The sequence below is a fragment of the Symphalangus syndactylus genome, chromosome X (genome assembly GCF_028878055.3).
Source record: "Symphalangus syndactylus isolate Jambi chromosome X, NHGRI_mSymSyn1-v2.1_pri, whole genome shotgun sequence".
Classification (NCBI taxonomy): domain Eukaryota; kingdom Metazoa; phylum Chordata; class Mammalia; order Primates; family Hylobatidae; genus Symphalangus; species Symphalangus syndactylus.
The window spans coordinates 79,826,045-79,853,957 of NC_072447.2; the positions used below are offsets into that span (position 1 = coordinate 79,826,045).

General features: G+C 46.7%; 1 protein-coding gene and 1 pseudogene across 4 annotated transcripts in view; both read left to right on the forward strand.

Moving 5' to 3' along the window:
* NHSL2 (NHS like 2) overlaps positions 1-21,197 on the forward strand; it is a 255,288-nt gene extending 234,091 nt beyond the window's left edge. For 2 of the 4 annotated variants that reach the window (XM_055267542.2, XM_063634358.1), the window contains exons 2-8: positions 4-159; positions 2,019-2,146; positions 2,437-2,632; positions 5,049-5,180; positions 6,393-8,723; positions 10,186-10,318; positions 11,209-21,197. In XM_055267542.2, coding sequence (XP_055123517.1) covers positions 4-159; positions 2,019-2,146; positions 2,437-2,632; positions 5,049-5,180; positions 6,393-8,723; positions 10,186-10,318; positions 11,209-11,530 — 3,398 coding nt within the window. In that variant the 3' untranslated portion in view covers positions 11,531-21,197. Of the gene's footprint in view, positions 1-3; positions 160-2,018; positions 2,147-2,436; positions 2,633-5,048; positions 5,181-6,392; positions 8,729-10,185; positions 10,319-11,208 lie in introns of those variants that run through there. The other 2 variants (XM_063634359.1, XM_055267543.2) reach the window with 2 other exon arrangements.
* On the forward strand, positions 12,398-27,913 carry LOC129475477 (TPT1-like protein; annotated as a pseudogene).

A 27,913-nucleotide genomic window follows, 5' to 3' on the forward strand; every position in this document is an offset into this window, starting at 1 on the left:
TAGCTGCAGCTAACTCGGGTCGGGAAAATGCGACAGCGACTGCCCACTCGAGGTCGTCATGGCGACAGCCAGTGAACGTGTTCCTCTCCTCGGGCAGGCCCCCGAGTGTAGAGGAGCTGCTTCGCGAGGCGCAGCTCAATCTCCAGAGCCTGTTGCAAGGTACCGAGAGGGAGGGGGGCTGCGGCCGGAGCCCGGAGGCGAGATGCGCAGCGGCAGGAGGGAGGCAAAGAAGAAAGAGGACAGGGACCAGCAAGATAAAGAGAGAGAACAGTTTAAAAACAATCGACAAAGCAGTTTCCAGCTTTCACCTTTCAGCCTAATGATTCTGAAAGAGGCTATTTCCAGGGCTGTTTCCCCCCATCCCCAGCCCCTTTTTTCAGCTCAGTAGCCCATGGGGAAACAAGGACAGAGACTGAGGCAGGGCCGTAAGTCATGCCATTCACCGAGAGCTGGGTGGGAGACTCCCACAACGTGGGCCTACATTCCCTCCAGCCCCCCTCTTGCCACATCGCCCATGCCTTTGGGATCCTGGCACCAGAAGACAAAGGGGGCATCTGCAGGATCTCCCACTCTGGGCTTCACTCACTCTGCTCTTGCAATAACCACCCCTGGATAGCTACTGCCTCATCAAAATAAGCCCAATACACAGCACCCAGGGGTCACTTATTTTGTCCCCCTAACCAAGCCTGAGCTTCTCGATGTAAAGAATCACATCTTACTACCCTTAGGTTTCCAGAAGCACCTGGCACAAGGCTGGATTCCTTCCCCACCTGCCAAGAGGTGCTCAGTGGATGTTGAGCATGAAAAGAGGTCTTGTCAGCACTCCTTTATCTATACTAATAAAGGTTAACTCTAGTGGCGAATAGAAAACTGCTGATGGGCCACCAACAGGATGACAGCCATAACCCCCACCCCCTACCAGGGCAGTGGTGACCTTGGAAAAGCAAGATGCCAAGGGGCACCATGAGCCTTGTGTTCAGATAACACAGGAGTTGCCACGCAGAAAAAGAGTCGATGTGCTCTGTGTTGCTACCATGGCAGAATTAGGACCAGTGGGTGGAAACCCAGAAGGAGGCACATTCCACCTCCAGATAAGGAAGAACTTTCTGACACGCCTGACAGCCCCAACTGTCCGTGGAAGAAATGAGCTGCCTTGGGAGGGAGGGAGCTCCCCTTCCCTGCAGGTGTGTGCGCTGAGGCTGAAGAAACACCTAGAAGGGCTGCTGAGGAGGGAGTCTGGGCACAGAATGAGGCGTTGGACCAAAGAACCCCAAGAGCAATCCCAAATCTCTGTGCTTCTGAGTCTTTGTTCAGTGTACATACAGCATGAATGTCCCTTCTCTACTCTCACTTTCTTCATGTGTTCATCAAATTCATCACTTCAATCAACCCCATTCAAATCTTGTGCACCCTTACTCACTGATGATGCCGCTGAACTTCTGCCTCTTTTATGCTGTTACCTCCTCCTTCCCTCTCCTTCACCTTAGCCCTCCTAGACCTGACATCACTTACAGCGGGACTAAGGTGCAGGGAACACAGCCCACAAAGGCTCAAGTAAGAGTTCTTGACATCCAAGAAAGAACTCCAGATTGGACTTCCTGGTGTAAATCTCTTCTTGCTTCACAGAGGTCATTTCTTTGGTAGGGTCGCAGAAAACCTTAAGAGCTGCAGGGCTTCAAAGAGAGGAACTTGCAGTCCAAAGTAGCAAAAAGTGTCTGCATTCTGAGCCTCTTTTCATAACTGAGCACTCAAGGTGGGGGTCATTGAGATAAGGGCTTGGTCCCCAAACCACCACAGCATGAATTTATTGACTTTCTCTTCTCCTCGACCCTCATGGTCCTGGGAAGCAAGCGCTTTTCCATTTCCAAATCCAGTGGCTCAAACACCTGGAAATAGCCTAAAGAAAATGCAAGTCAGGCCTGGCAGCTAGAGCAGGAGTCCTGGCTCGTGGCCCTTCCCCGGCCCAGCGCTCGGCCGTGGCACCCTAGAGTGTGTGTCTCCACTGTGCTATTTTTCAGAAGAATATGAGGAACAGTACTCGGAGGCCAGACTTGTGGGGCAGACCTTCCGCTCTTCTGATGAGGCCACTGAGCCCACCCCCAACCCAAGGCCCCAGTCTGCCAGGCGTCTGGAGTTTGTATTGATGGTGAGTTGCCTCATCCCCCACCTGGGAGAGCCAGCATGCACCCACTGACAGGAGACCTCCAGCTGCTTACTTTACCCACTGGAAGCTGCTCACCCCTGCTCACCAGCAGAGCTACCCTGAGGCCCCACTGGGATAGGCCCTGCACAGCAGGTGCCTGGCCTAGCAGCCTGTCCACGCTTTCCTGCCTCCCAGATGAAGCCTCCAGCTACCCAGCCTAAACAGCCACCCTATGGGCACTGGCTCATCGCCAGGCAGGAATACACCCTTTCCATCACCTTCTCTCCCAACAGCCTACAAAACGGCAGCTGAGAGAGGATGAGACTACCACCCAGGGTGTGAGGGCCCCCGAGGCCTCCCTGAGCCTGTCTACCACAGCCGACAAGCAAACTGCCTGGAATAGCCTCTTCCCTCTGCCCATCCTAGAGGAGAAGCGGTGGCCTCAGCCTTGCTCCACGCAGTCTGACATTGTGCCCATCAACATCTCTGGTAGAGTTGCTTAGCACCGCCTCTGTCTTCTTCCCTTCATGCCTCTACAGACCATCCTCTTTGATGCACTGGGTGTTGGGGGAGGGAAGTGAGACTTTCTTTGCTACCAGCTCACCTTGAGCTGTCACGGTCATGGCTCTTGCCAGGGAACGGAGGCATGCAGAAGAGGGGGCGCTGGCTGCACTTTCTTCACCCCCTCCTGGCACTGCCACCCTAACTGAGACCATTTGATAGCAAACAAAATTTTCTTAACAGAAAGCTCCAAAGCCTTATGAACTTCTGTGCTCTTCAGAGCACTTAGGGAAACTTAAAGTTTGTGAGTTCTGTTTGGGTCAGGGCAAGACAACTTCTTGTGCCCAGAGCTGGGTTTGGAGTACACTGATAAGAGTCGGAGTGGGAGAGTGGGGTTTGGAGTGCTGGTGGTAACAAGGGAGGAGCACGCCTGGGCACAGACCAAAGGCCTGGTAGCACTTTCACTGGACACTAGTCTTCTAGCAAGGTGGGCCTCCTCAACTTGTTTTGCAAGTTTTCAAGAAAAGAAGTGGTAGAAAGGTCCTAAGGCCAAAAAGACCAAAAGGGGACCCAGTACAACTTTGAGAGTGGGCAACATGCTGTATTATATGTCGCCCAGCTGGCTGTGGCTCTGGGGGCATGTGGCACACTATACCATGCTCACTATTAATCCATGATCTACACTCCATCAGCTGTAAGGGGAAGAGAAGGAGGGCCAGTCATTTGAGAAGGAGATAGGGCCAGCGACATGATGAAACCATGATCTCAGTAACCTAAAGGGATCAGAGGGGTCCTGTGAGCCAGTGCCAGCCTGTGCTCTGCTGGGAAATGTTGATGAAGATGATGAAGGACAGCTCTGGCCACACGTGGCAATGCTCCCTGGATATGGGGTCCTCCACTGTCACTGGCATCATTTCAGAAAATCAGAGGCAGGAAATACAGCCCACAGCCTAGGGAAATATACCAAAAGGAGTGAGGGCTGATGAGGAAAGACTCCAGAAGTGATGTTGAACATTTTGTGTCTAAATGTCTATCTTGGCCAGGCACAGTGGCTAACGCCTATAATTCCAGCACTTTGGGAGGCTGAGGTGGGTGGATCCTTTGAGCTCAGGAATTCAAAACCAGCCTGGGCAACATGGTGAAACCCCATCTCTACCAAAAATACAAAAAAAAAAAAAAAAATAGCCAGGCGTGGTGGTTCACACCTGTGACCCCAGCTACTCGGGAGGCTGAGGTGTGAGGATTGCTTGACCCCAGGAGTCAGAGGTTGCAGTGAGCCGAGATCATGCCACTGCACTGCAGCCTGGGTGACAGTGAGACTTTGTCTCTAAATAAATAAATAAATGTCTGTCTTCCTCTCAGTGAGGCTGTCCCTGAGCCTTGTCCACAGAGCCACTTGCTGAGGTGTCTGTGAGCATGTGCAGCTGTGTGGCTGGCAGGGGAGGGTCTGGCTAGCCAGCTGCTGAATGAGAGAAAGGGAGGGGCACCCTTGTCACCACCCTGCCTTGCCTTGACTCTGACCCAGCCATTTCCCAGCACCCAAAGACTGACCTAGCACTTTAAGAGAAATACAGCTCTAAAAATTCTTTTAATAAAATTAAGTAAGGCATATTATTGAGGAAATCTTCCATTTTAATTGTGTTGAATTTGAAAACATTATCAAGTCAGTAAGCAAACTGAATTAACAGGTATTTTGAAAGTACCATGTTACTCAGATGAAGTGATAACTGTAATCTGTGTCAATAATTTTCCTAAATTGAAAAGCCAGTGCCAGGAAAAAAAGAGAGAGAGAGAAAGAGAAAGAAATGGAGCTCAATCACCATGCTATGGGCCAGCTTTGGTAAAATGTGACCAGGTGACTGTAGGACAGACTATCAGGCATCTTCCTGGATGGTGGAGGGCAGTAGGGCAGCCTCTTGGAGACACTGGCCTCACCTGGCCCATATAAAAGCCTTCTCTGAGAAAAGATCACAGTCAAGCAGCATCTAGTCCCAGCCTGCTGCTCTACACCAGTGGTTCTCACCCGTGGCTGTACCTCTGAATAATCACTTGAAGACTTCTAGAAAATGCTTCTACCTGAGCCCTACTCCCAGAGATTTCAGTGTTCTGGGGTAAGGTCCAGGTGTTGCAGTTTCAAAAGCTGCCCAGTTGATTTCAATATGTAGCCCAGGGTTGAAAACCACTGCCCCAGGCCACCTAACACTTACAGGCAACCTGGGTGCAGCCTGGGAAACCCAGCATGCATGCCCAGGGCCAAGTTGGGAAGGATGAAGAAGAAGTGCCACCTGCCTTGGATGCTATTCATGCTCATCGTGACTGCCATCATTCTCTTCTCTCAGGCCAGTTTCCACGGTGCTTTAAACAGAAACCAGGATGCACCCAAGTGTCTTTATTTTGGCTACAGGGCAGCAGTTTGATAAACATGCAAGTTTGCGACACTCGTTGTTTAACACAGAGACAGCCGTGAACCCCAAGTCCACCCTGAGGCGGAGGCGGACCATTATTGGATTCTCTAACTTTTCCCAGCGAGACCAAGGTGACCCCACCACAGCTGATTCCCCAGTCCCTTCCCCTTACCCACTCCCGCCAATCCTGCCACCCAGGTGGTACTGTGGTGATGGGGAACAGGAATAATTGGGTGGAGGAGGGGGCCTCCGGATGTCCTGAAAAAGCCAATATGGTAATTAAGAATAGCTAAGGGCCTCTCGTCAAGGGTGGCAACTGAATATGGAGAGTAGGTCTCCCGGGCTAATGAATCCATTACATTGTTGTTTCCCATTATAAATGTAATGCAACCAGATATGCCAAATTTAGGCAAATAGATGAGGAGAGAGGGATCCTGACCATCATCTTAACAGAACCATTACTACCGTTAAGTGAATGCTGGCCAGGAGCACAGACCAGGGAGATAGCAGAGGATAAGAGCCCTGGTCCTTCCGCTTACTAACCGGGAGACCTTGGCCAAGTGACATAACCTCTCTGAGCCTCAGCTTCTTCATCTATAAAGTGGGGATAATGATACTGACCTGGTGGAATTAGCATGAAGATTAGCGTTATTGTATGTAACTTGCCTACCATGTGACTGGTACATAGTCAGTGTCCAATAAATGGTGGCTGTTGTTACAAATTCTCATAGCAGTAGTAGTTATAATAATAATAATGACATGACAGTATTAATTGTTTGTGTGTATGAGAAAACCTTTGGGGATTTGGAACATCCAAACGGTTTCCTCACATCTGTAGATTATCCTCAGCCTCTTATGTTGCAAAGCCTAAAAGTGACGGGTGCGAACAATGCAACCAGACTCTTAGCTTTGCAGCTTGGGCATACTCCAGAGTCACTGCTGGAGCCGAACGTCACACCATGCTGTCCTTAGTTCGGAAGCCTCTACTCTCATCTCTAGATGGATGAATGCTGAGGTCTGTGATGGTTTCATGAGCCTGGGGTGAAAGTATGGGGAAAATGCAAGGTAATCCCACATGACACTTCAGCTCTAAGAGGAATAATCAAAGTTGGAAAGTATTTGGCAGCCATCTGGACCATTCAAGGGCACCGTGTGTCTCACTGTGGGGTGACGGGCAAGGACCCAATTTCCCCAGCATCCTCATCCATGGAAGGGAAGAACCAAGGAATTCTGACCAAGCTGTTGGCAAATGCTTCTTGGCAAAAAGTTGGTGCTCCTGTCTCAAAACAGCTGGTGGGAGATTCCTTGCTGTAGCACTCACGTCCTGTGTTTATTTCCTCCAGGTCACAGCAACAGCCCAGCAGGCAGTGTGGCCCACTCTACCACCTCCGACATCAGGCCCAGTCACTCAGTTCCAGAAGGGGTTCATGGAAGAGTTGCAGTTGGTCAGGATGCTCGGTTCCCAAGTCTCACCTCGCCAGTACTGAGAACTCCTTCCAGTGAGCCGGACGAACCTCACCAGGCACGGAGTGGCCCAAACCCTCCTGGCATGGAGAGCATGGGAATGGTGTACAGTGTCCCCAGTTCTTGCAATGGACCTACAGAATCAACCTTCTCCACTTCCTGGAAGGGAGATGCTTTTACCTACATGACTCCAAGTGCCACCAGCCAGAGCAATCAAGTCAATGAAAATGGGAAAAATCCTTCCTGTGGGAATTCTTGGGTCTCTCTAAACAAAGTCCCACCTCTGGTTCCTAAGGAGGCTGCTACCCTCCTTGTCGCTCGTGATAACCCAGCAGGATGCAGTGGGTCAGCTGGCTACCCTGAGCGCCTTATTCAGCAAAGGCACATGCCCGAAAAACCCTCCAAGATTGGCCTTCTGACCAGTGGGACCTCGAGGCTGGAGACAGGCCCCGGTGGGGCCAGCAGATTCCGGGAGCGGTCACTGTCTGTGCCCACAGACTCAGGCACCACAGATGTGGACTATGATGAGGAGCAGAAGGCCAATGAGGCCTGTGCCCTGCCTTTTGCCAGTACGAGCTCTGAGGGCAGTAACAGTGCTGACAACATCGCCTCCCTTAGTGCCCAGCAAGAGGCCCAGCACAGAAGGCAGAGGTCCAAGAGTATCTCACTTAGGAAGGCCAAAAAGAAGCCTTCCCCACCCACACGCAGTGTCTCACTGGTCAAAGATGAGCCAGGCCTCTTGCCTGAAGGTGGGTCAGCACTACCCAAGGACCAGAGGCCCAAGAGCCTTTGCCTCTCCTTGGAACATCAAGGACATCACTCGTCCCACCCAGATGCTCAGGGTCACCCAGCTGTTCCAAACCACAAAGATCCAGAAGGTACACAATTCTCCCACCACTGGTATCTTACTGACTGGAAGTCTGGTGACACCTACCAATCCCTGTCCAGCTCCAGCACTGCCACTGGCACCACAGTCATTGAGTGCACCCAAGTTCAGGGCAGCTCAGAGTCTCTTGCCTCACCTTCCACCTCCAGAGCCACTACACCTTCCCAACTCTCCATTGAAGTGGAGGCCAGGGAGATATCATCCCCGGGAAGGCCCCCTGGACTGATGTCACCCTCCAGTGGCTACTCCAGCCAGTCGGAAACACCAACACCCACTGTTTCCATGTCCCTGACCCTGGGCCACTTACCCCCTCCAAGCAGCAGTGTCCGGGTACGTCCAGTGGTACCTGAGAGGAAGTCATCACTACCCCCGACGTCACCAATGGAGAAATTTCCCAAGTCACGGCTATCATTTGACCTACCACTGACCTCTTCACCCAACCTGGATCTGTCTGGGATGAGTATCTCCATCCGAAGCAAAACCAAGGTGAGTCGGCACCACTCAGAGACGAATTTTGGCATCAAGCTGGCCCAGAAAACTAATCCCAACCAGCCAATCATGCCTATGGTTACTCAGTCCGACCTACGTTCTGTTCGCCTGAGGTCGGTCAGCAAGTCTGAGCCGGAAGATGACATTGAGAGCCCTGACTATGCTGAGGAACCCAGAGCAGAAGAAGTCTTCACCTTGCCAGAGAGAAAGACAAAACCTCCCATAGCTGAGAAGCCTCCGGTGGCCCGGAGGCCTCCAAGCTTGGTCCACAAGCCACCATCTGTTCCCGAGGAGTATGCACTAACTTCACCAACCTTGGCTATGCCCCCCAGGAGCTCAATTCAACATGCGAGACCACTCCCTCAAGACACCTACACGGTAGTGCGGAAACCAAAGCCCTCCAGCTTCCCAGATGGCAGAAGCCCAGGGGAGTCAACAGCACCCTCATCTCTTGTTTTCACGCCTTTTGCCAGTTCCTCTGATGCTTTCTTCTCAGGAACACAGCAGCCTCCCCAGGGAAGTGTAGAGGATGAGGGCCCGAAGGTGAGGGCCCTGCCTGAAAGAATTAGCCTCCAGAGCCAGGAAGAAGCTGAGAAAAAGAAAGGCAAGATTCCACCTCCCGTACCAAAAAAACCCAGCGTGCTGTACCTTCCTCTCACTTCTCCCACAGCTCAAATGGAGGCCTATGTGGCAGAACCAAGGCTGCCTCTCAGCCCCATCATCACCCTGGAGGAAGACACCAAGTGTCTCCCCACCGGCGATGACCTGCAATCACTTGGTCAAAGGGTGACTTCAACTCCTCAGGCTGACAGTGAAAGGGAGGCAAGCCCTCTGGGTTAGTAAACTGTCTGCTGGCTTTTTCCTTCAGTCACAGGAGAGATGAGGGTGAGAATGGAGTGCCAGAGATGGAAGCAGATGCCCCAGAATAATTATCCTGATCCCAAGTCAGTAGCGGGCACCCCTTGAGGGTTTGAGTTACTCTAAATAGGAACCACAGGCTGGCCTTACTGCCCTTGAGATCAAGACTAGCCCGAGGCAGATCTCCAAGGCCCAGTTTAGGCCACTCTCCCCTCTAAATCTCTAGTGCTGAGACAGTGAAATCAAACTAGGTTCTAGCACCCTAGGACTTCAGCATCCCACGTCCCTAGCCAAGCATACATCCTGTCATGGGAACTACTCCTCCACCTCACTGTACAGTACTTTTCATTGGCTGCACTGAATTTAGTTCCCTACATGGGACTCAATACCCCACCAGACTGAGTTCAAGTGCCATGGCAGGCTTGGAGCCATCTGAAACAATGGAATATGTTGCCACCAGCAGCCTCTTTTTGTGCCTTCCAGAGGAAAGGGAGCTCACTTTCTTGGGTGGTTTGAGTTCTTTGGCTCTTCCTGGAACCATAAACATAATAAGTAATGCTTCTCATCCTTTCTTTTTCTGTCTCTTTTGTTTTAATTGTGGTAAAGTACCCATGACATTTACCATCTTGACCATTTTTAAGTGTGCAGTTCATTCGTGTTAAGCTGATTCACATTGTTAAGCAACCAATCTCCCGAACTCCTTTCATCTGGCAAAACTGAAACTCTGTACCCAGTAAACAATAACTCCTCTTTCTCCCTCCCCCCAGATTCCTCCCTCCAACCACCATTCTACTTTCTGGCTCTATGAATTTGACTCTAGACACCTCATATAAGTGGAATCATACAGTATTTGTCTTTTTGTGACTGGCTTATTCCACTAAGCTTAATGTTGTTAGGGTTCATCCATGTTTCTCATTCTTTTCTGAACCCTTAACACCAAAAATCGAAATCTCATGGCCTTCTATATGCAAATTTGGACTTTTAATATGAGCCAATCATGACTAAGCCAAGCAAATAAATCAAAGCCCCAGGTAGTTGTAGAAAACGCTTCCTCAGACTCCACAGGCTCCCCTCTGAGATTCAAATAGGTTCCACTCTCACCCACTGGGTGGGAGTCACTAGTTTAGATCACTCCCAGCTCCTTCATTTAGAGAAATGATATACAGTGTTTAAAACAAGAGAATGCTCGGGCCACCTGTTATAATGACAAAGGCATGAGAGAATAGGGACCCATGCTGATCTTCACCACTCACTCCACCTTGGGCAAATCATTAAGCTTCTGAACTTCATGTTCCTCCTTTGCAAAATGGAGATATTAAAAATCTCCACCCTGCTGCCCTCACAGAGTTGCTTTGACCATCAAATGAAATAACATATGAGAATGTGCTTTGTCCTATCTATTGTGGTCAAAGTCATTCCTTTTGGTTTTTTATGTCTAGGGAGTTCTGTGGAACCAGGCACCGAAGAAAAATGTTTAATCAGTGATAAAACAGCCGAATGGATTGCGGAGGATGATGATGATGTGTTTGTGGCTTCACGCACAACTGAAGATTTATTTACTGTGATACACAGGTCTGCACCAGTTTCCTTAATTCTAATTGCAATTGCCTTCCCTTTTTGTACTTAAAGAAAACCTGCTATTCCACATTGAAATCCTAATTGTAAAAGAAAAAGAAAAAAATTAAAAATAAGAAAAACGGCTACCTTTAAGCAGCCATTAGAATTGCACCTGGAGGCTAAGTTCAGATACCCACATATGTGAGCGCAGTCCAGGGCCTCGCATCTCAAATTTACTGACATCTTTGGGTAAAGTGGAGGAAGGGCGCGGGGAGAGGAGGACCAGGTGCCGAGTGAGAGGCCCCTCGTCTCCTAGCAACCACTTGTCCTATTGTGGCTCCATCTGCTCTCTCTTAGCTCTGTCTGTAGTCAGAGACATTTAACCCTTCACAGAATTCCTTGTACCAAAAAAATCCCATCAAGAGATGAAGAGGGGCACCAGGCAGCATATCAAAACAGGAACTTAGGAAAAGAGGAACCAGATGGGGACCAGTTATTGGACAGGGTTACAAGGCAGGGGTTCAGTGACAAGAAAACCGGGAAGAGTCTATTATTGGAGCTAGACCACCAGTCCAGAACAGGATCAGTCCCCAGGCTGTCCTGATTCAGAGTCACTGAGCTACTAGCCTTGACTCCTGAAATTCGTCCTCGGTCCCAGAACCTGGGCAGGACTGAGGCTACAGGCACAGGACAAGTGACTCCAGCTGGGGGCATTGAAAGGAATGTGGGGACTGGAGGGCCCAACAAGGGACTCTGAGGATTTAGAGGTGAGAGAGAGAGAAAGCAGGTCAATACGGCTGCTTGCAGGGCTGCCGCCTGGATTGTGTCACAGGCATGGGGGTCTGTGAAGCACTGGTAAATATCTGCTACATTAACTCACTCAAACCAAACTTTCTCTTATCTAGGTCCAAAAGGAAGCTGCTCGGCTGGAAGGAACCTGGTGAGGCCTTTGTGGGCGGCAGAACGAGTTCCCACTCACCAATAAAGAACACAGCTGAGTCTCTAATCAGTGAGTCTACTGCCACTGCAGGGTCAGGCAGCAGTGCCAACCTAGATGCTGGCAGAAATGACGATTTCAAGGCCTTGCTACAGAAGAAGGGAAGTAAGGCAACTCCAAGGTCTCGTCCCTCAGCAGCTGAACTGCTGAAGACCACTAACCCACTGGCTCGGAGGATTATTGCACAATTTTCAAAAGACTATGAAACCACCGATAACCCTAGTACCTAAGCCCTGGGCTCAACAAGCAGGGTTTACTTACTAAACTTGAGTAGAGAAGGGGGAAGAGAAAGGGTCTTTAAACAGAACCATGGGAACAACAGAGCCTACATTTCTTTTACATTAACTCACACTCTGGACAGCAGGAGAGAGGCTACTTCATCTAGAGCTAAAATCATCTGGCACTTAATCATCTTCAGACATTTTTATGTTTTCATACGTATAAGCTTGTCATGACTGACTACCGAGTTTCTTCTTATATTCCCCCAGTGGTGTGCACTAAGAAGAAATTTTCAGATGTCAGGGCACATGTGCCACTTTTTCAATTCAGTGACCCGGCTGCTCCATCCCTGGCTCCTGTCACTGAGGAGTGCAATGTGAGAGCAGATTGGAGGCTGCCAAACTTGGAGGGCATAGGGTGCCATTGTTTATTATTCACTTTCCTAGGGAGGCTCTGATGGCCCTGTGTGCAAACACAGAAAGACTCTGATGCCTCCTCAACCACAGTTTAGCTTTCCCCTGCCCTCACAAGAGGTTTGCAGGGTGCACTTATTTCAGCATGGGGTTGATTGGATGGCTTTTGTGGTGCAAAATATGACTGTGACTCCGTCCTGAAACTTAATGCCTTTTTCAGTTTGATTGTCTACATGGAGATCAGGGTGATAAGTTTCAATAAACATATAGGTGCCCCCCCACCCACCCCCATTAGCTGGAAAAGACCAGGACTGGGTTGCTTTAAATGAACCAAGCTTGACCAACAAACAAGACAGCCATTTGTTCACTCAGATCTAGCCGAAGTAACTCACAAGTGCACCTTGAGATCCTCCATGTGTCTGTCAACAGTGATAGCCAGGATCTGCGCCCAGCTCATGCTGCATTCTAAGAACTCTCATTTCATTTGCATATAACATTCATTACAGGAAGTAATTAACTGAAGGAACGGCATCATCAAAGGCTCAAGGATAATGGAAAGTAAGTGCATCTTGCCCCCGACCAGTCAATTCAGATCGTGGTTTGTGATTGGTTTGGTTTTGTTTAAAGGAAGTCCGACTCTGTTCCAAAAACCAAGAACATATAAACTAAAAGGATCTATCCAAAATCTAAAAAGCAGTCTTGCCAGTTGCTATGGCCCATAATGCACGGGCGCGCGCGCACACACACACACGCGCGCGCGCACACACACACACACACACACAAGGGCTACTTTTTGCCGTTTAGGTTCTGTGTTTGACCAGCTTTCAATTAACCTTGCTGGGGGAGAGCATAAGAAACTGGGTAAATGGCATGCTGAAAGAGCTTCAGAATAATCATTGCAACCCCTCCCTGCCCCCATCCCCCACGAAGCTTATAGACACTAAGTATTCTTGTCAGCTCAATTTTCTAAGCAGAGCAAAAGCAGTGATTCATTTGATTTTTGTATGCCTGATTTCTGGGAGGTTGGGGAGGAAGACAAAGCACTGAGCAAAGAAAACTTGCTGACCAATGATGGAAAGTTAATTGTCTACTGTCTTCAAGAGGCAAAAAGAACAGTTGAATGAAATTGTAGCCTGCTTCACAAAGAGAGTTCCCCAGCCCCTTCCTACTTCACCCCCCACCCAATAGATTCAATGGTCAACCTCCTGGAGGATGCAGTAAGAGTTCCAGAGACAAGCAGATCTCAACTTTGATAGGTCGTATTGCCCAATGAGAAGCCACCTCTTAGCTCAACTGCCCACACTCCAGCTGGACAGAGCAGCTGAAAAACCACACTAAGTACTGAGAAAACTTGGGCATCTCACAAGAGAAGCCCTAGGCCTAGGCCCTTTGTTGTTATAGTTCTGAATCTGAGACTTCTGGAAACAGGCCAGGCCCACCAACTCCCTTGCAACCAGCACTTCGACACTTAAAATAATACACAGCTAGGCCCAGTTGCTTTTGAAAGTACTAGAACTACTTGGTGTGAAGGTCTTAACCAAATTCCAAATTTCAGGGATTTTGCCCGAAATAAAATCAATTCATCCCTGGCCTCAGTTTATATATGAATGCCACATTTGTCTGCTCCAGACTTAGAATTCCAAAAAACAAATATTTTCCTCTATAGTAAATGAAGAAGCGTTTGTGCTTTTGCTTAGCAAAAATGAAAGGACACCAGGGTCTGCTCCTTGGGAACCATTATGACTAGTTGAACGTTAAAGCTGAGTATGGGACTCACACAGTATAGGCCTTGTTACTTCTGTTGACTTTTCTGGAAGTTTCTTGTTTACTACTTCTAATGGGTTTTGCCTCTCCCCTCACCTTGCTACCTCTGGAGGTTTTCCCAAAAGATTCTGGAGCTGAATTATCAGACACCTTGATGCTTGTCAATTACCTTTAGTCTTGCTTTCCTCTACAATACTCTATATGCCTGGAATTTTTAGAATATCTTCTACATCATCACTGTGGCCCATGCAGTGGTGTTCCCATTAGCACAAGAGGATTTGGGGCAGAAATCATATGGTCAGAGAGAACATTTAAGACTGGAAGTATTCATTTAATTTTTTTAATTAATTTTTTGTAAAGATGGGGGTTTTGCTATGTTGCCCACGCTGGTCTTGAGCTCCTGGGCTCAAGCGATCCTCTCGCCTTGGCCTCCCAAAGTGCTGGGATTAAAGGGGTAAGCCACCGCACCTGGCCTCGTTTAATATTTTGCAACAGGTAGACATAGTCCCAAATAAACAACCAAACTGTAAAATTTCTACTAATCACTAATTAATAGAACACCAAGCATCTTCCCCACTCCTAACACTCAACCTCTCTCCTACCTTTGATTATCATAACACCACTCTCTCTCCCACCCAGGCACTTACCACAATGTTTGCTGACTTCTGCACCTACACTGCTGAGACTGGAGAAGAGAGGCTGAAAGCCCCTCTCAGAAAGGCTTACAGAGAACCCACCACTACTACAATTACTAGTACAAATAATAAAGATAATAATTTTTGAAGGTGGAATAGAGAAGAGATTTGAGTGAAATGAAGTTGGCCCTAGGAGGTCAGCTTCCATTTCAAGTCGTGCCTATCCTCTTTTTTCCTCCCCATTCCAGTCAGTAGCAACAGATGGCTCTGCTAGCCTGACTTTGATCTAGTCACCATCCCCAGGAGAGGAGGTTAATTGTTAACCAAGGATGCTTTGCATTTGGTGGGTAGTCAGTACATGTTTTTGAGGGTAGTTATTCTTAGTACAATAGCAAGCTTTGCTGGTGTCTCCTCTCCTTATCCTGTACTACTTGGCCTGCCTCAGCTCCTGATTGGGCCTGCCCCACCGGCCCCAACTTATCCCTCAGCCCCAAATCCCATGAACTGCATTCCTAGCACAACAACTCACCCATGAAGGAAGTGAGACAACAGGAAGCAAAATAATCAATGTTAGCTTAATGACCACAAACTGACCAGTTGATCTGGATAAATTACCTTGAACGTGCAAAGACAGAGGAGATCCTACCAGGCTCTCCTCACAAGCACTGCACCTGACATCCAGTGTAACTATCTGGACAACACAGACCCGATTGCAGTCTCTCTGTACCTGTCAGTCTGAGCAGATCTGTCCACACACCTGCCCTCTTCCTCATCAATGAACAAGTCGGGAAAAGGATGAGTTCATGCTCAGTGCTCTGTTGCTCACTCATTCCACCTTCCATTATCAAGTCTGTGACACAATGGTGAGCTTTTGCTTTAATATGATTTGCTAGGGCCAGGACTAGGGTGAGGTGAGCGAGGCACCTAGGGCGCAAAATTCAAAGAGATGCCTGCTCTCAGGGCCATGCAAGTGCCTTACCCTCGTCCCAGCCCTGTGATTTGCACTCTTTAAAGTAATATCAGTTTATCTTCTTCCTATGAACAAGTATAGTCCTTCTGATTTGGGGTGGGGGGTTAACTCCCTATCTCTTGTTGCACCAAATATTTTATTGCTACCTATTTTTCCATTGCTATAAGTCTTTGTGTGCCTATACCTTAAAGAATCTTTAGTAGTGTTAATATCGGAAAACATAGTTGATTTCTAAGTAATATGCTCCAGGTGGCAAGTTGACACCCATTTCAGCAGGGATGCTCCCAAGGCCAGCCCTTCAACAAAAGAGTGACTGAGTTGAAGGTCTGTCACCAGGATCCTCCCTCTCCTCTTTCTGCTCCATTCTCCTAAACCTCGCTTCCCAGCACCAACTCTCTTCAGTGCCTCCTACTTCCTTCTCCTTCTCTCTAAGAAAAACGTGCTCTCAGGAAAGGGATAAATTCATTTACCTTGAGATTATAAGGCTTAATGCTACCTCTTTTGAGGGTCGGTTGCATTTTAACAAGGGAAAAGCCTTAAGCCAAAGGAATGAAGTTCTACTTGCAGAATGTTAGGCATCAACTAGTTGTAGAAGTGTATTTTTCACCATGGATGGGCCAAATTCCCTGACGCTTAACTCCAGAATATAGAAAATATCTTAATCGCCTGGAATCATTTGAGCTACTAGCTGATGGTCAATTAAATTGTCCTGATACCCAATGCTATTCAATATGGTTACTACCAAGGGACTCTCAGAAATGGCTACTAAAAGCCACTGAGAAGGCCTAGATCATTCATATTGTACATTGACATTTTTACATAAGTGGAATTAATACTACTTACCATTTGAGTAAAGAACACAAGGAATTAAAGAGTCTGTGAAAATATGTCCTGTTTGTGAAAGGTGAAACTGTCCAATCCATGTCCAATCAATGTCAGTCGTCCAGTATTGGTGGTGATTATTAAACTTATTGGAGGTACAGCTTTACCTCCAATAAGCTTACCTTTACAAGCTTCTGCTTTCCCTGCTTCATCTCTGTTATGGGCTATCAGTCCAGCTTGGTGTGAAAATGAGACTATATCTATACCACAGCCCCCAATCCTTTCAAAGCCTTTGCATGTATTTCAGCTACAAGTGACAAGGATATTAGGGATTTAAAAAGACAAGAGAGTGGGAAAGAGGTATAAGGAAGTGCCTTTGTCAAAAGGCAGCAAAAAGTATCATGATATAAACATAATATGAAATAAGCAAAGTTTTAGAATACTTTGAAACAGATTTATAGAGGAATACATAGTAAATAGTTATAGACACACATTTGGGGCATTTTTAATAAAGTTAGCAAGAAGAAATTTGCATGAGTAATGAGCAATGTGAAATGGGCATTATACTTTTGTTCAGTAAAGCCCAAAATCTAGGCCAATGGTTCTCAAAGTGCAGTTCCAGGAGCAGCAACAGCAGCATCCCTGGAGAGAGAGAGAGTGTGTGTGTGTGCGTGTGTGTGTGTGTGTGTGTGCATTCCAGTGATGTTACTCCTTCAAGCCCCTGAATCCCTATAGCCACGACTCTCCAACTGTTTCCAACCTTTACCATTATTCTGGCTCTCATCATAAGGACCAGTCTCTGGCCAAGAGGTGTATATTGTTATCTTGGTCAGGCATATGTTTGCTTGGTTTTAAGAAATTATCAGATTGAAGAGTCTCATGTTTTATGGGACTCCGGTGCATATGCTTAGAAAAAAATAAAAAAGAACTTACCATATTGGATCAACAAATTGCTCAACCTGCAAAATCTTTGATTTGACTTAGCCAGCCCATCTGGCTTGCTTTGGGTTAAAAAAAAAAAAAGATTTTTTTTTTAACTCACAAATGGAAAAAAGGGAAAGGTGTTAAGTTTGTTTGGTATTGCCAGCTCTTAAATACCTGTCTTCACCATGGTGGCTGTTCTCCAGTAAGGCTCTGGCAGAAGTATATTTGATTTTAAGATTTTTGCCTAAATAGTAGAATTTGATAGCAACGAACTCCAAAACAAAATCTGAACTGGAACAACTAGTTAACCCCTCTCAGCCTCTTTGTAATGCCAAGCTTTATAGACATTTATTCCTTAGGTGGTCTTGAGTTTTTTCTAACATCCAATTTTATAAACTGTTATGCATGCAAACGCAGCATTGTGCTCATTGTACAAGTCACCTCAAACTCATTCCTTCCCCCATGTGTATCATGGTGAAGAAATATCAATATATGTATGTGCTGAGGTCTTCCGATGAATTGTAAATTACAAACCTTTTCATTCATTTTAAATGAGATATATTTACCCTGGCTAGTGGTTAAAATTTTATTCTTTTTATTATATTTCATTGCTACTTTTTTCTACTGACTCCAAAGCTTACTTTGGGGAATATTTCTTATTTCTAGATTGTTGTATTTATCTTATTTCTATATTTATCTGCAGTCTTGGAATGTTAGAGCTGAAAGGGACCAACCTCTCTCACTTCACACATGGGGAAGCTGAGGCCCAGAAAGGTCAAATAACTTATATACAAGGTCACACAGTGAGTCAGTGGTGGGGCCCAGCCTCAATTCCAGGTCTCCTGCCCTTGGGCCCAACGTAGTTTCATTTAAAGCACTACAATTTATAGAAGACCCACAGCTGGCTTCTACTTTTATGACACATGAATTTCCCAGGTATTTCAATGAACTAATATATATGCTTTAAGGGAAAATGTTCAAGAGTTCTTTAATTCATTAATCCAAAGACAAATTGGATTTTCAGTTTAGAAACATTAGTTTCCCTCCAAATTCAATATGTGCACCCTACTTAGTACAATGGATGTTTTCCCTAAAAGTTGTGTGAAAAATGAATTTTTTATATATCAAGTATCATTTTTTAGAGGTAAACTTCCTATGTAAGGGAACCTTCTGGTGACTTCTTTTTGAAAAACCGAGATTCCTCTTGTCATTGTCCCATAATGTCTCTACTTTTTTTAGTGCAAACTTTTGTATTTGGTGTTTATTTAAAAGTAGGGTACAACCCAACCAATATTAGCTTTCCCAGAGTCTACTTTAGCCTTCCCTTCTTAATCTTTATGAGAAATTTTCAGACTGTTAAATGCTCATGAGATATTTAGTGTTCTAGAAATTTCACCTGGCTTGATATTCTGTCAATCCCTGGGCTCAAATTCCAGCTCCATCTTATCAAACAATAACAGAATTCCCTAATCAGTACTAAGCTCCACATGCGGTCTCTTTTCCAGAACATTCTTTGCCTAATGTTCCTTAGTGTGGCTCTCTCTTTAGTTGGGGCCTCCTTCCTTAGTACATGCATACCTTACTATTCTGTGGAATTGCAAGCCATGCATCTTTTAGAGCCGCACTAGTCAAATTGATTGGCATTTTCATTTATTTTCCATTGTTCACTTGTTTCTCCTGGACTTCCTCTGGTTTCTCTTTTTGAGGATGCTTAGAGGCTTCTCACCAGAGATTGGTGAGATTTCCCCCATCATCTAGATGGGAGATTGACAAATTCTGTAAAGGTTAAGACAGTAACTATTTTAGGCTTTGTGGGCTACATGTGGTCTCTGTAGCACATTCTTCTTTGTTGTTGCTGTTTGTTCGTTCATTTTGTAACCTTTGGATAATGTAAACCCCTTTTTTTTTTTTTTGATGGAGTCTCTCTCTGTAGCCAGGCTGGAGGGCAATGGTGCAATCTCGGCTCATTACAACCTCCACCTCCCAGGTTCAGGCAATTCTCCTGCCTCAGCTTCCCGAGTAGCTGGGACTACAGGTGCGTGCCACCATGCCCAGCTAATTTTTTTTTTTTTTGTATTTTTAGTAGAGACAGAGTTTCACCATGTTGGCCAGGATGTTCTTGATCTCCTGACCTTGTGACCCTCCCACCTCGGCCTCCCAAAGTGCTGGGATTACAGGCGTGAGCTACCGCGCCCTGCCAATATAAACTATTCTTAGCTCATGGGCTATGCAAAGCCTTAGGCTGACTCCTGATCCAGACTGTCTTCTGAGACAAGCATTTCTGTGAGCTGCCCCATGTAACTGAGTTGTGCAGTAGCTGATGTGGTTTATTGCCTTCCCATCTACTGCATTGTCAGACCAGACTGACTGCACAGGGACAGGCGGAGGGGGGCTGCATATGCCAACCATTACTCTTCAATAGGGTGTCCTTCATGAGCTCTCTCTCTCATTACTGACTACCTCAGTGTAGAAACCCTCATTTCTTTCCCCAGACCTATCCTTGTTACCCAATGTGCCTCTGCTTCCCTGGGTTTGAGATAAACTGGAAGGAGAGAATTTCTGAGTTCTCTTACTTATTTTGTTCCATAACTTCTCCCTCAAATCTGTGGTTGGGGACTCCCACCCTGGTCCACCCTGTCCTGCCTCATACTAGTATCATGAGTTTAGGGCTGTCATTGGAAAGTCTGGCAGCCCAGGCCATAGGATTCCAGTTCAGCCTACGATTTCCTAGGGAAATCACCAGGTTCCAAAGGCTGGTTTTTAAACCTGGAATATCCATGTATCCATTTCCTAATGCAGTTTGGACCTGTTCCAGACAGAGCACTCAGCCCTAGCGAGAAAACCAATGAGGTGCAGAAGATATTCTGTGCCCACAGTTTTTCCCTGCCTTCTGGACCCTCAGCCCCTGGGATGGGCTCCTTGGGATTGCCCATGCAACAACACAGCCATGAGACATTCAGCACACCACCTCCTCCTGTGTTTTGAACCTCTAAATGAATTCTGTTCTAAAGCTTCTTCACGTCTCTCTCCATCTTGCTCCCATGTCCACCTCTCATGCTTCTTGGGAGTCTGAAGCTCAGATTCACATTTTCACATTTTCTCATATAAACGTTGTGGGATAAGAGTGGATGATATGTATGTGTCTGTGTGAGTTTGGTTTCTCAACCTGGACTGTGAGGGCTAATAAATTCACAAATCACACCACACATGTGTGTGCGCACACACACACACACACACACACACATACACACACTGGCCAGCACCCTCATCGGTTCTCTGGTTTAGGTCCAGATCTGATGGGACTGGTCAAGAAGGGGATGGTGGGGGCTCCTGAAGCATTTGCCCTTTCTTGCCTCTTGAGACCTTCTTTCCATTGGCAATTCAAAACAGGCTGACATACAGAGGGCTAGCACTCTAATTTGATGTGGACTCAGCCACTCAGACCTAGGTCTCAGGCTGCAGCTTATCCTAGCTCAGCAAATTGCTTCTTAGAATCTTTAGCTTGATTTCTGTCATTTGAGCCCAGGGATCTACCCACTTACTGAAATCTACATTTTAAAAAATCAGTGATGCAAGTAATTTTCAGGATTTCCCTATTTAAAAGCATCCATGAAACAGTTCCTTTATGCCTTCTGTTTAGGATTTCCAGAATTAGGAAGGGAAACCAGGCTTGTGCCTTGGATCCAAAAGCAGCAAAAATACTACACTTGCCAAAAGCAAACTGAGGAATGAGCACAGGCTAGTCCTAGTACGCAGTCAGGAGGTGGACTTTTGTTAAGTTAGCCCTTACCATTTAGTGCTTACTGAGTGCCAACAATGCACTTAGAAAAATAAGGGAGACAAGAATTTACAGACCATACCCTAAACTGGAAGGTACAGAAAAGACACATCTCCTAGAGCTGGGAATGTGTCCCTAACATTTCAAGAAGAAGCAGAAAGTAGGAGAGATCACGATCCCAGTCTTTTTAGGATTCCAACACAAAATGGAAGGGAGCCCTCTGTGGGGTGATATTACAAAGGGTTTTTCTTGTCTTTCTTTAAAAAAAAAAAAGGCATTCCTTACTGGCTTGCTACCAGCAATTGAACTGTATTCTTTATATAGCTAGAGCTGTTTGTGTCTTCTTAAAATAAACTTTTTCTGTTAAAATCATTTTCTGTTTCACCCTCTGGTTTTCATTGTAGCAATGATACTTTTATTCAGACACTCAGCCCAGTTTGTGAGCATGTTTAACCATCCACACGAGTATGGGGCCCACACACATTGGCTTTGATGCTCACGAACCTGAGAGCTCAAAACAGCTATGTGGCACAGAATGTCCTGCAGAAACCTGGCCCACTGAGCCATGGGCCTAAAGGCAGGTAACTCATGTTCTGGGACTTCATTTCAGGGATTCGAGTCCAGCTGTTCATGGAGTCAACAAGGGGGAGTGGGCAGCCATCACCAGGCCTGAGGGGAGGAGGCAGCCTTAGCAACTATCCCCAGGGCAAAAACTCCCTCTGTGTTCTCTAGCTCAATAAAGTCACCCAGCAAGGCAGACCAGAGTGAGTCTGGGCTGGGAGGGAAAAATCCCAGACCAAATGTGGTCCAGATCATTTCCATCCCTCAAGAAGGGTATGGTCCCACCATGCAGATGGTGACAGCCATATTTGAGAGTCAAATCTCATCAAAAGAAGAAAGGAACTTTGTTCCCTATTCCCAACTGTCCCAGGCCTCTAAGGCTGAGGTTCTTGTAGCCAGCATCCCTGTCTCCCCAGGCCCCTGACACCACCCGGCTGCTCTTCCAAAAGATACACCAGAACTGGAAATAGCTAGAAAACCTACAAGGGAAGGGAGAGGGGCCAGGGCCACCCTCAGACAATAGCACGTGTTTAAGTTGGAGATGAAGGTCAGAAAAGGAAGCTAGCTTGAGGTGGGCCTCATGGCAAGCAGTCCTTTGGTAGAACTCTGCAGTTCAGGATCTGGTGTTCACTCCAGCAGGTTCAGAACTCCTTTGTACCTGTCTTGGTTCATTTTCTGTTGCTATAACAGAATACCATAGACTGAGTAATTAATAAAGAAAAGAAATCCACTTATTTCTTACAGTTCTGGAGGCTGAAAAGTTCAAGGACATGTTGCTGCATCTGGAGAGGGCCTTCTTACTGAGTCATAACAGGGTGGGGGACATCACATGGCAAGAGGGCAAGAGCATGCCATCCTAGGTCTCTCTTCCTCTTATAAAGCCACCAGTCCATCATGCCCGCACCCCCGCCCCACCACCACCAAAGACCAACGCACAAATTTTGAAGGACACATTCAAACCACAGCAGTGCCACACCGCCATAAGCTGATGAAGCTTTTAAGGATTTACTCACACTAACCAAACTCACAAAAGACAGGTCCTGGTATGTTAATTAACAGAAGAGAGAATATACCTCTCAAACAAAGGTCATAAACAGGAGGGCTGCAGGCTGAATTGAATTCACATACATTATCTAGAGTACACAGTGCTGTTTGTCAATCTTTAAAAATTGAGAGGACTGGGCATGGTGGCTCACGCCTGTAATCCCAGCACTTTGGAAGGCTGAGGCAGTTGGATCACCTGAGGTCAGGAGTTTGAGACCAGCCTGACCAACAAGGTGAAACTCCATCTCTACTAAAAATACAAAAATTAGCCGGGTATGGTGGCGGGCGCCTGTAGTCCCAGCTACTTGGGAGGCTGAGACAGGAGAATTGCTTGAACCTGGGAGGCGGAGGTTGCAGTGAGCTGAGATCACGCCACAGCACTCCAGCCTGGGTGACAGAGCAAGACTCTGTCTCAAAAAAAAAAAAAAAATTTAGATGGAGCACAGTCTCTCCAATTTACCTCCTACCACGCCCTGTTGCATCAAACCCAACCAGCTTCATTCCCTTATGTTATCTGTCAGGTCCCTGAAGGCATATGAGTTTTTGACCCTTACATTAAGTTGTCTTCACAGGTTGAAGTCCCCAGAAAGCACATGCTTAGATGGAGTTTACTGTGTGGGATGTTTACTAGGGAATGCCCTAGGGATCAACATCTGTGGAAGAGAAAGGAAGGAAACAAGATTAGACAGAACGCAGCTGGGCAAGGTGGCTCACGCCTGTAATCCCAGCACTTTGGGAGCCAAGGCGGGCGGATCACCTGAGGTCAGGAGTTCAAGACCAGCCTGGACAACATGGCGAAACCCCATCTCTATTAAAAATACAAAAATTAGCCAGGTGTGGTGGTGTGCACCTGTAGTCCCAGCTACTCAAGAGGCTGAGGCATGAGAACTGAACCCGGGAGGCAGAGGTTGCAGTGAACCAAGATTGCACCACTGTACTCCAGCCTGGGTGACTCAGCAAGACTCCACCTAAAAAAAAAAAAAAAAAAAGGAGGAGAAAAGAGCAGCAATGCAGGTGTCGCAAAGCTTCTGCTCACTCAATGGCTGGCTCTGGTATTCACATGACCTGTCCATTGTCCTGCACTGGGCCAAAGGGCAGGCCTTCATATCTCCGCTTCAATAAGTCATTGGCTCTGGGCTACGCCATGAAGGGCTTGACCTTGGGTGAGATGTCTGTCTCAAGCTGAGGCAATCCCTGAAGGAACTGATAGCTGAAGAAGGCTCTTTGCTGACAGCACTTTCAGCAGCTGGCAGTAAATCCTCCCTTGAAGGGGGATCTCGGTGACACAGTTCTTTGTCCATCACAGGTATCTTTCTCCCATGAATAGTGCAGGCGAAACACTTACACATCCTTATTCTGATTCCACCCCCACCTTTCTTTTTTTGAGACAGGGTCTTGCTCTGTTACCCAAACTGGAATGCAGTGGCACAGTCACAGCTCACTGCAGCCTTGAACATCTGGGCTCAAGCAATCCTCCCTCTTCAGCCTCCTGAATAGCTGGGATCACAGGCATGCACCACTACACCTGGCTAATTTTCAAATTTTTTTGTAGAGACGGAGTCTCACTATATTGCACAGGCTGGTCTCAAACTCCTCGGCCCAAGTGATCCTCCTGCGTCAGCCTCCCAAAGTGCTAAGATTACAGGCGTGAGCCACCACGCCCATCCCATTCCCTCACCCACTCCTTACTTAAGACCAATTACACTTCATTTTATTAGGTTTATAGCTTTCTGCAATTGTCACCATCTTAGGACGTGTGCTAGTAGACTTTAAATAGACTTCAGTGTTTCATAAGCCTCATTAGTGCCCATTAATAAACTCTCTCCAAGGACATGTCATGTCACATATGCAAATGGCTAAATCAGTCCATCACAAAATACCATGAATAAAATGTCACTAGCATCTATCAGGCACCTACAATTGACCAGGCATCGTGTGCTCCTCCATCCACTTGTTTTATGCTTTCATTCAACAAATGTCTAATGAGCTCCTACAACATGCTGGGTGGAGCATTAGGAGCTGAGGGTAGAGTAGTGACTGAGGGAGACACCATGCCTGCCCTTATGGAGCTTACCATCCAGTGGAGCCACTGCTGAGACCAATTCACATGGCATCCCTGGGAACCAGGACAAATGGACCTCATGTTCCTGTTATCTAAGGGCCACTACCCTGGCTATGAACTCCTCTGGTCAGCACTTACTTTGTACTCTGCTCTGCTACCCAATCTTCCCTGCTCCTCTTCCTCCCATCGTTTTCAACTGTGCCTTCCTGGAACCCCAGTTCCAGGGTGTCTTAGTCCATTTTGTGTTGATAGAATATATGAGACTGGGTAATTTATAAAGAAGGGAGGTTTCTTTAGCTGACGGTTCTGCAGGCTGAGAAATTCAAGGGCATGGCCTTGGCTTCTAGCAAAGGCTTTTGTGCTGTGTCATAACATGGTGAAGAAGGTCCAAGGGGAAGTGGATATGTGCAAAGAAGAGAAAACCTGAGGGGCATCCTGGCTTTATAACAACACACTGTCACAAGAACTGATCCATTCCTGATCCAGTCTCACCAGAGTGAGAACTTACTACCACCAGATCAGCACCAAGCCATTCATCATGGAGCTGCTCCCATGACTCAAATACCTCCCACTAGCCCCACTTCCCAACATTTGGGGATCAAATTTCAACATGAGTTTTGGTGCAGACAAACAAACTACATCTAAATCATAATATTCCAACCCTAGGCCCCCCAAAACTAGTGACCTTCTCACATGCAACCTACAATAATTCTATCCCAATAGCCCCAAAAGTCTTAACTTGTTCCAGCACCAATATAAAAGTCCAGTCTCATCTGAGACCCAAGGCAAGTTCCTAACTGCTATAAGTCTGTAAAATTAAAAATCAAGTTATTGGCCAGGCGCAGTGGCTCACATCTGTAATCCCCGCACTCTGGGAGGCTGAGGTGGGTGGATCACGAGGTCAGGAGATCGAGACCATTCTGGCTAACATGGTGAAACCCTGTCTTTACTAAAAATACAAAACAAAATTAGCCAGGCATGGTGGCGGATGCCTGTAGTCTCAGCTACTTGGGAGGCTGAGGCAGGAGAATGGCATGAACCCGGGAGGCGGAGCTTGCAGTGAGCCAAGATCATGCCACTGCACTCCAGCCTGGGCGACAGAGCGAGACTCCGTCTCAACAACAAAAAAAATCAAGTTATTTACTTCTAAGATACAATGGTTGTACAAGCATTGGGCAAACACACCCATTCCAAAAGAGAGAAGTTGGACCCAAAAAGGGGGGTAACAGGCCCATACAAGTTCAAAATCCAGCAGGGCAAACATTAAATCTTAAAGCTCCAAACTAATCTTTTACTCTGTGTACCACTTCCTAGGCACACTGGTGCAAGGAGTGGACTCCCAAGGCCTCAAGCAGCCCTGCCTCATGGCTTTGCTGAATACCACCCATGTGGCTGCTCTCATAGGTTGGAGTTGAATGCCTGTGGCTTTTCCAGGCTGAAGTTGCACACTGCCAGTGGGTCTATAATTGTGGGGTCCCCATGGCAGACCTACTCCCATGGCTCCACTAGGCATTGCCTCATGAACACTTTCTGTGGAGGTTCTGCCCCTGCAGCAGGCTTCTGCCAGGGCACCCAGGCTTTCCAATACATCCTCTGAAATCTAGGTGGAAGCTGCCAAGCCTCCATGGCTCTTGCATTCTGGGCTCTCAGAGACTTAACACCACATGGAAGCCACCAAGGCTTATGGCTTACACTCTCTGAAGTGATGTCCCAAGCAGTACTGGGGGCCATTGAGCTTCAACCAGAGTCAGAAACAATGTAGCAGTGATGTGAGGAGCAACGTCCTGAGGTGAAGCAGGGGCAGCAGTGCTGAGGCCTTACCCCAGAAACCATTCTGCCCTCCTAGGCCTCCAGGCATGTGATGGGAAAAGCAGCCTCAAAGATTTCTGAAATGCCTTCAGGGTCTTTTTCTCCATTGTCTTGACTTTAGCACCTGGCTCCTTTGGTTTCCTCTCCTGAAAATGTTCTTTTCTTCTATGCCATTTGGCCAGGCTATGCATTTTCCAAATTTTTCTGCTGCATTTCCCTTTTCTCCAGAAATTCACCATAAGCAGTTGGAAGTAACCATGCAGCAGCCTGAACACTTTGCTGCTTAGAAATTTCTTCCACCAGGTATTCTATTAAATTCCATCTGAGATGGATCAGGGATTTCCTGCCCCTGCCAGTTCAATTCTATAATAAGCCTTCCACAGAGCATTTGGGCATAAATGTACTTCATCCAAGTTCTTTGTCAATTTAAGACAAGGATGGCCTTTACTCCAGTTTCCAATATGTTGTTCCTCATTTCCATCTGGAACCTCACCAGAATGGCCTTTACTGCCCATATTTCCATCAACATTCTGGTTGGGACCATTTAACCAATCTCTGAGGAGTTCCAGACCTTCCATAGTCATCTTGTCTAATAAGCCCTCACCAGAATCTTGTTTTTTTCTAGCCTGCTCTTCCAAATTCTTCCAACCTCTGACCATTACCCATTTCCAAAGCTGCTTCCACATTTTCGGGCATTTCTTATCACCAACACTGTACTTCTCAGTATCAATTTTCTGTCTTAGTCTGTTTTGTGTTGCTATAAAAGAATACCTGAGTTTTTCCATCCACTCCCCCCATCCCCCCAGCACCATTTTGGCTGCACCACGCTTGCTCCGAGCTCTGGGCTCCTGCTAATCTAGCGCCGCCATTGTCTCCCTTCAGCCGTCATCATGATTATCTACTGGGACCTCATCAGCCACGATGAGATGTTCTTCAACAGCTACAAGATCCAGGAAATCACAGACGGGCTGCGCCTGGAGGTGGAAGGGAAGACAGTCAGTAGGACAGAAGGTAACATTTTTGACTCGCTCATTGGTGGAAATGCCTCCACTGAAGGCCCTGAGGGCAAAGGTACCGAAAGCACAGTAATCACTGGTGTCGATACTGTCATGAATCATCACCTGCAAGAAACAAGCTTCACAAAAGAAGCCTACAATAAGTGCATCAAAGATTACATGAAATCAATCAAAGGCAAACTGGAAGAACAGAGACCAAAAAGAGTAAAACCTTTTATGACAGGAGCTGCAGAACAGATCAAGCACATCCTTGCTAATTTCAAAAACTACCAGAAAACATGAATCCAGATGGCATGGTTGCTCTGTGGACTACTGTGAGGATGGTGTGATCAGATATATGATTTTCTTTAAGGATGGTTTAGAAATGGAAAAATGTTAACAAATTTGGCAATTAATTTGGATCTATCACCTGTCATCATAACTGGCTTCTATTTGTCATCCACACAACACCAGGACTTAAGACAAATGGGACTGATATCATCTTGAGTTCTTCATTATTTTGACTGATTTATTTGGAGTTGAGGCATTGTTTTTAAGAAAAACATGTCATGTAGGTTGTCTAAAAGTAAAATGCATTTAAACTCAAAAAAAAAAAA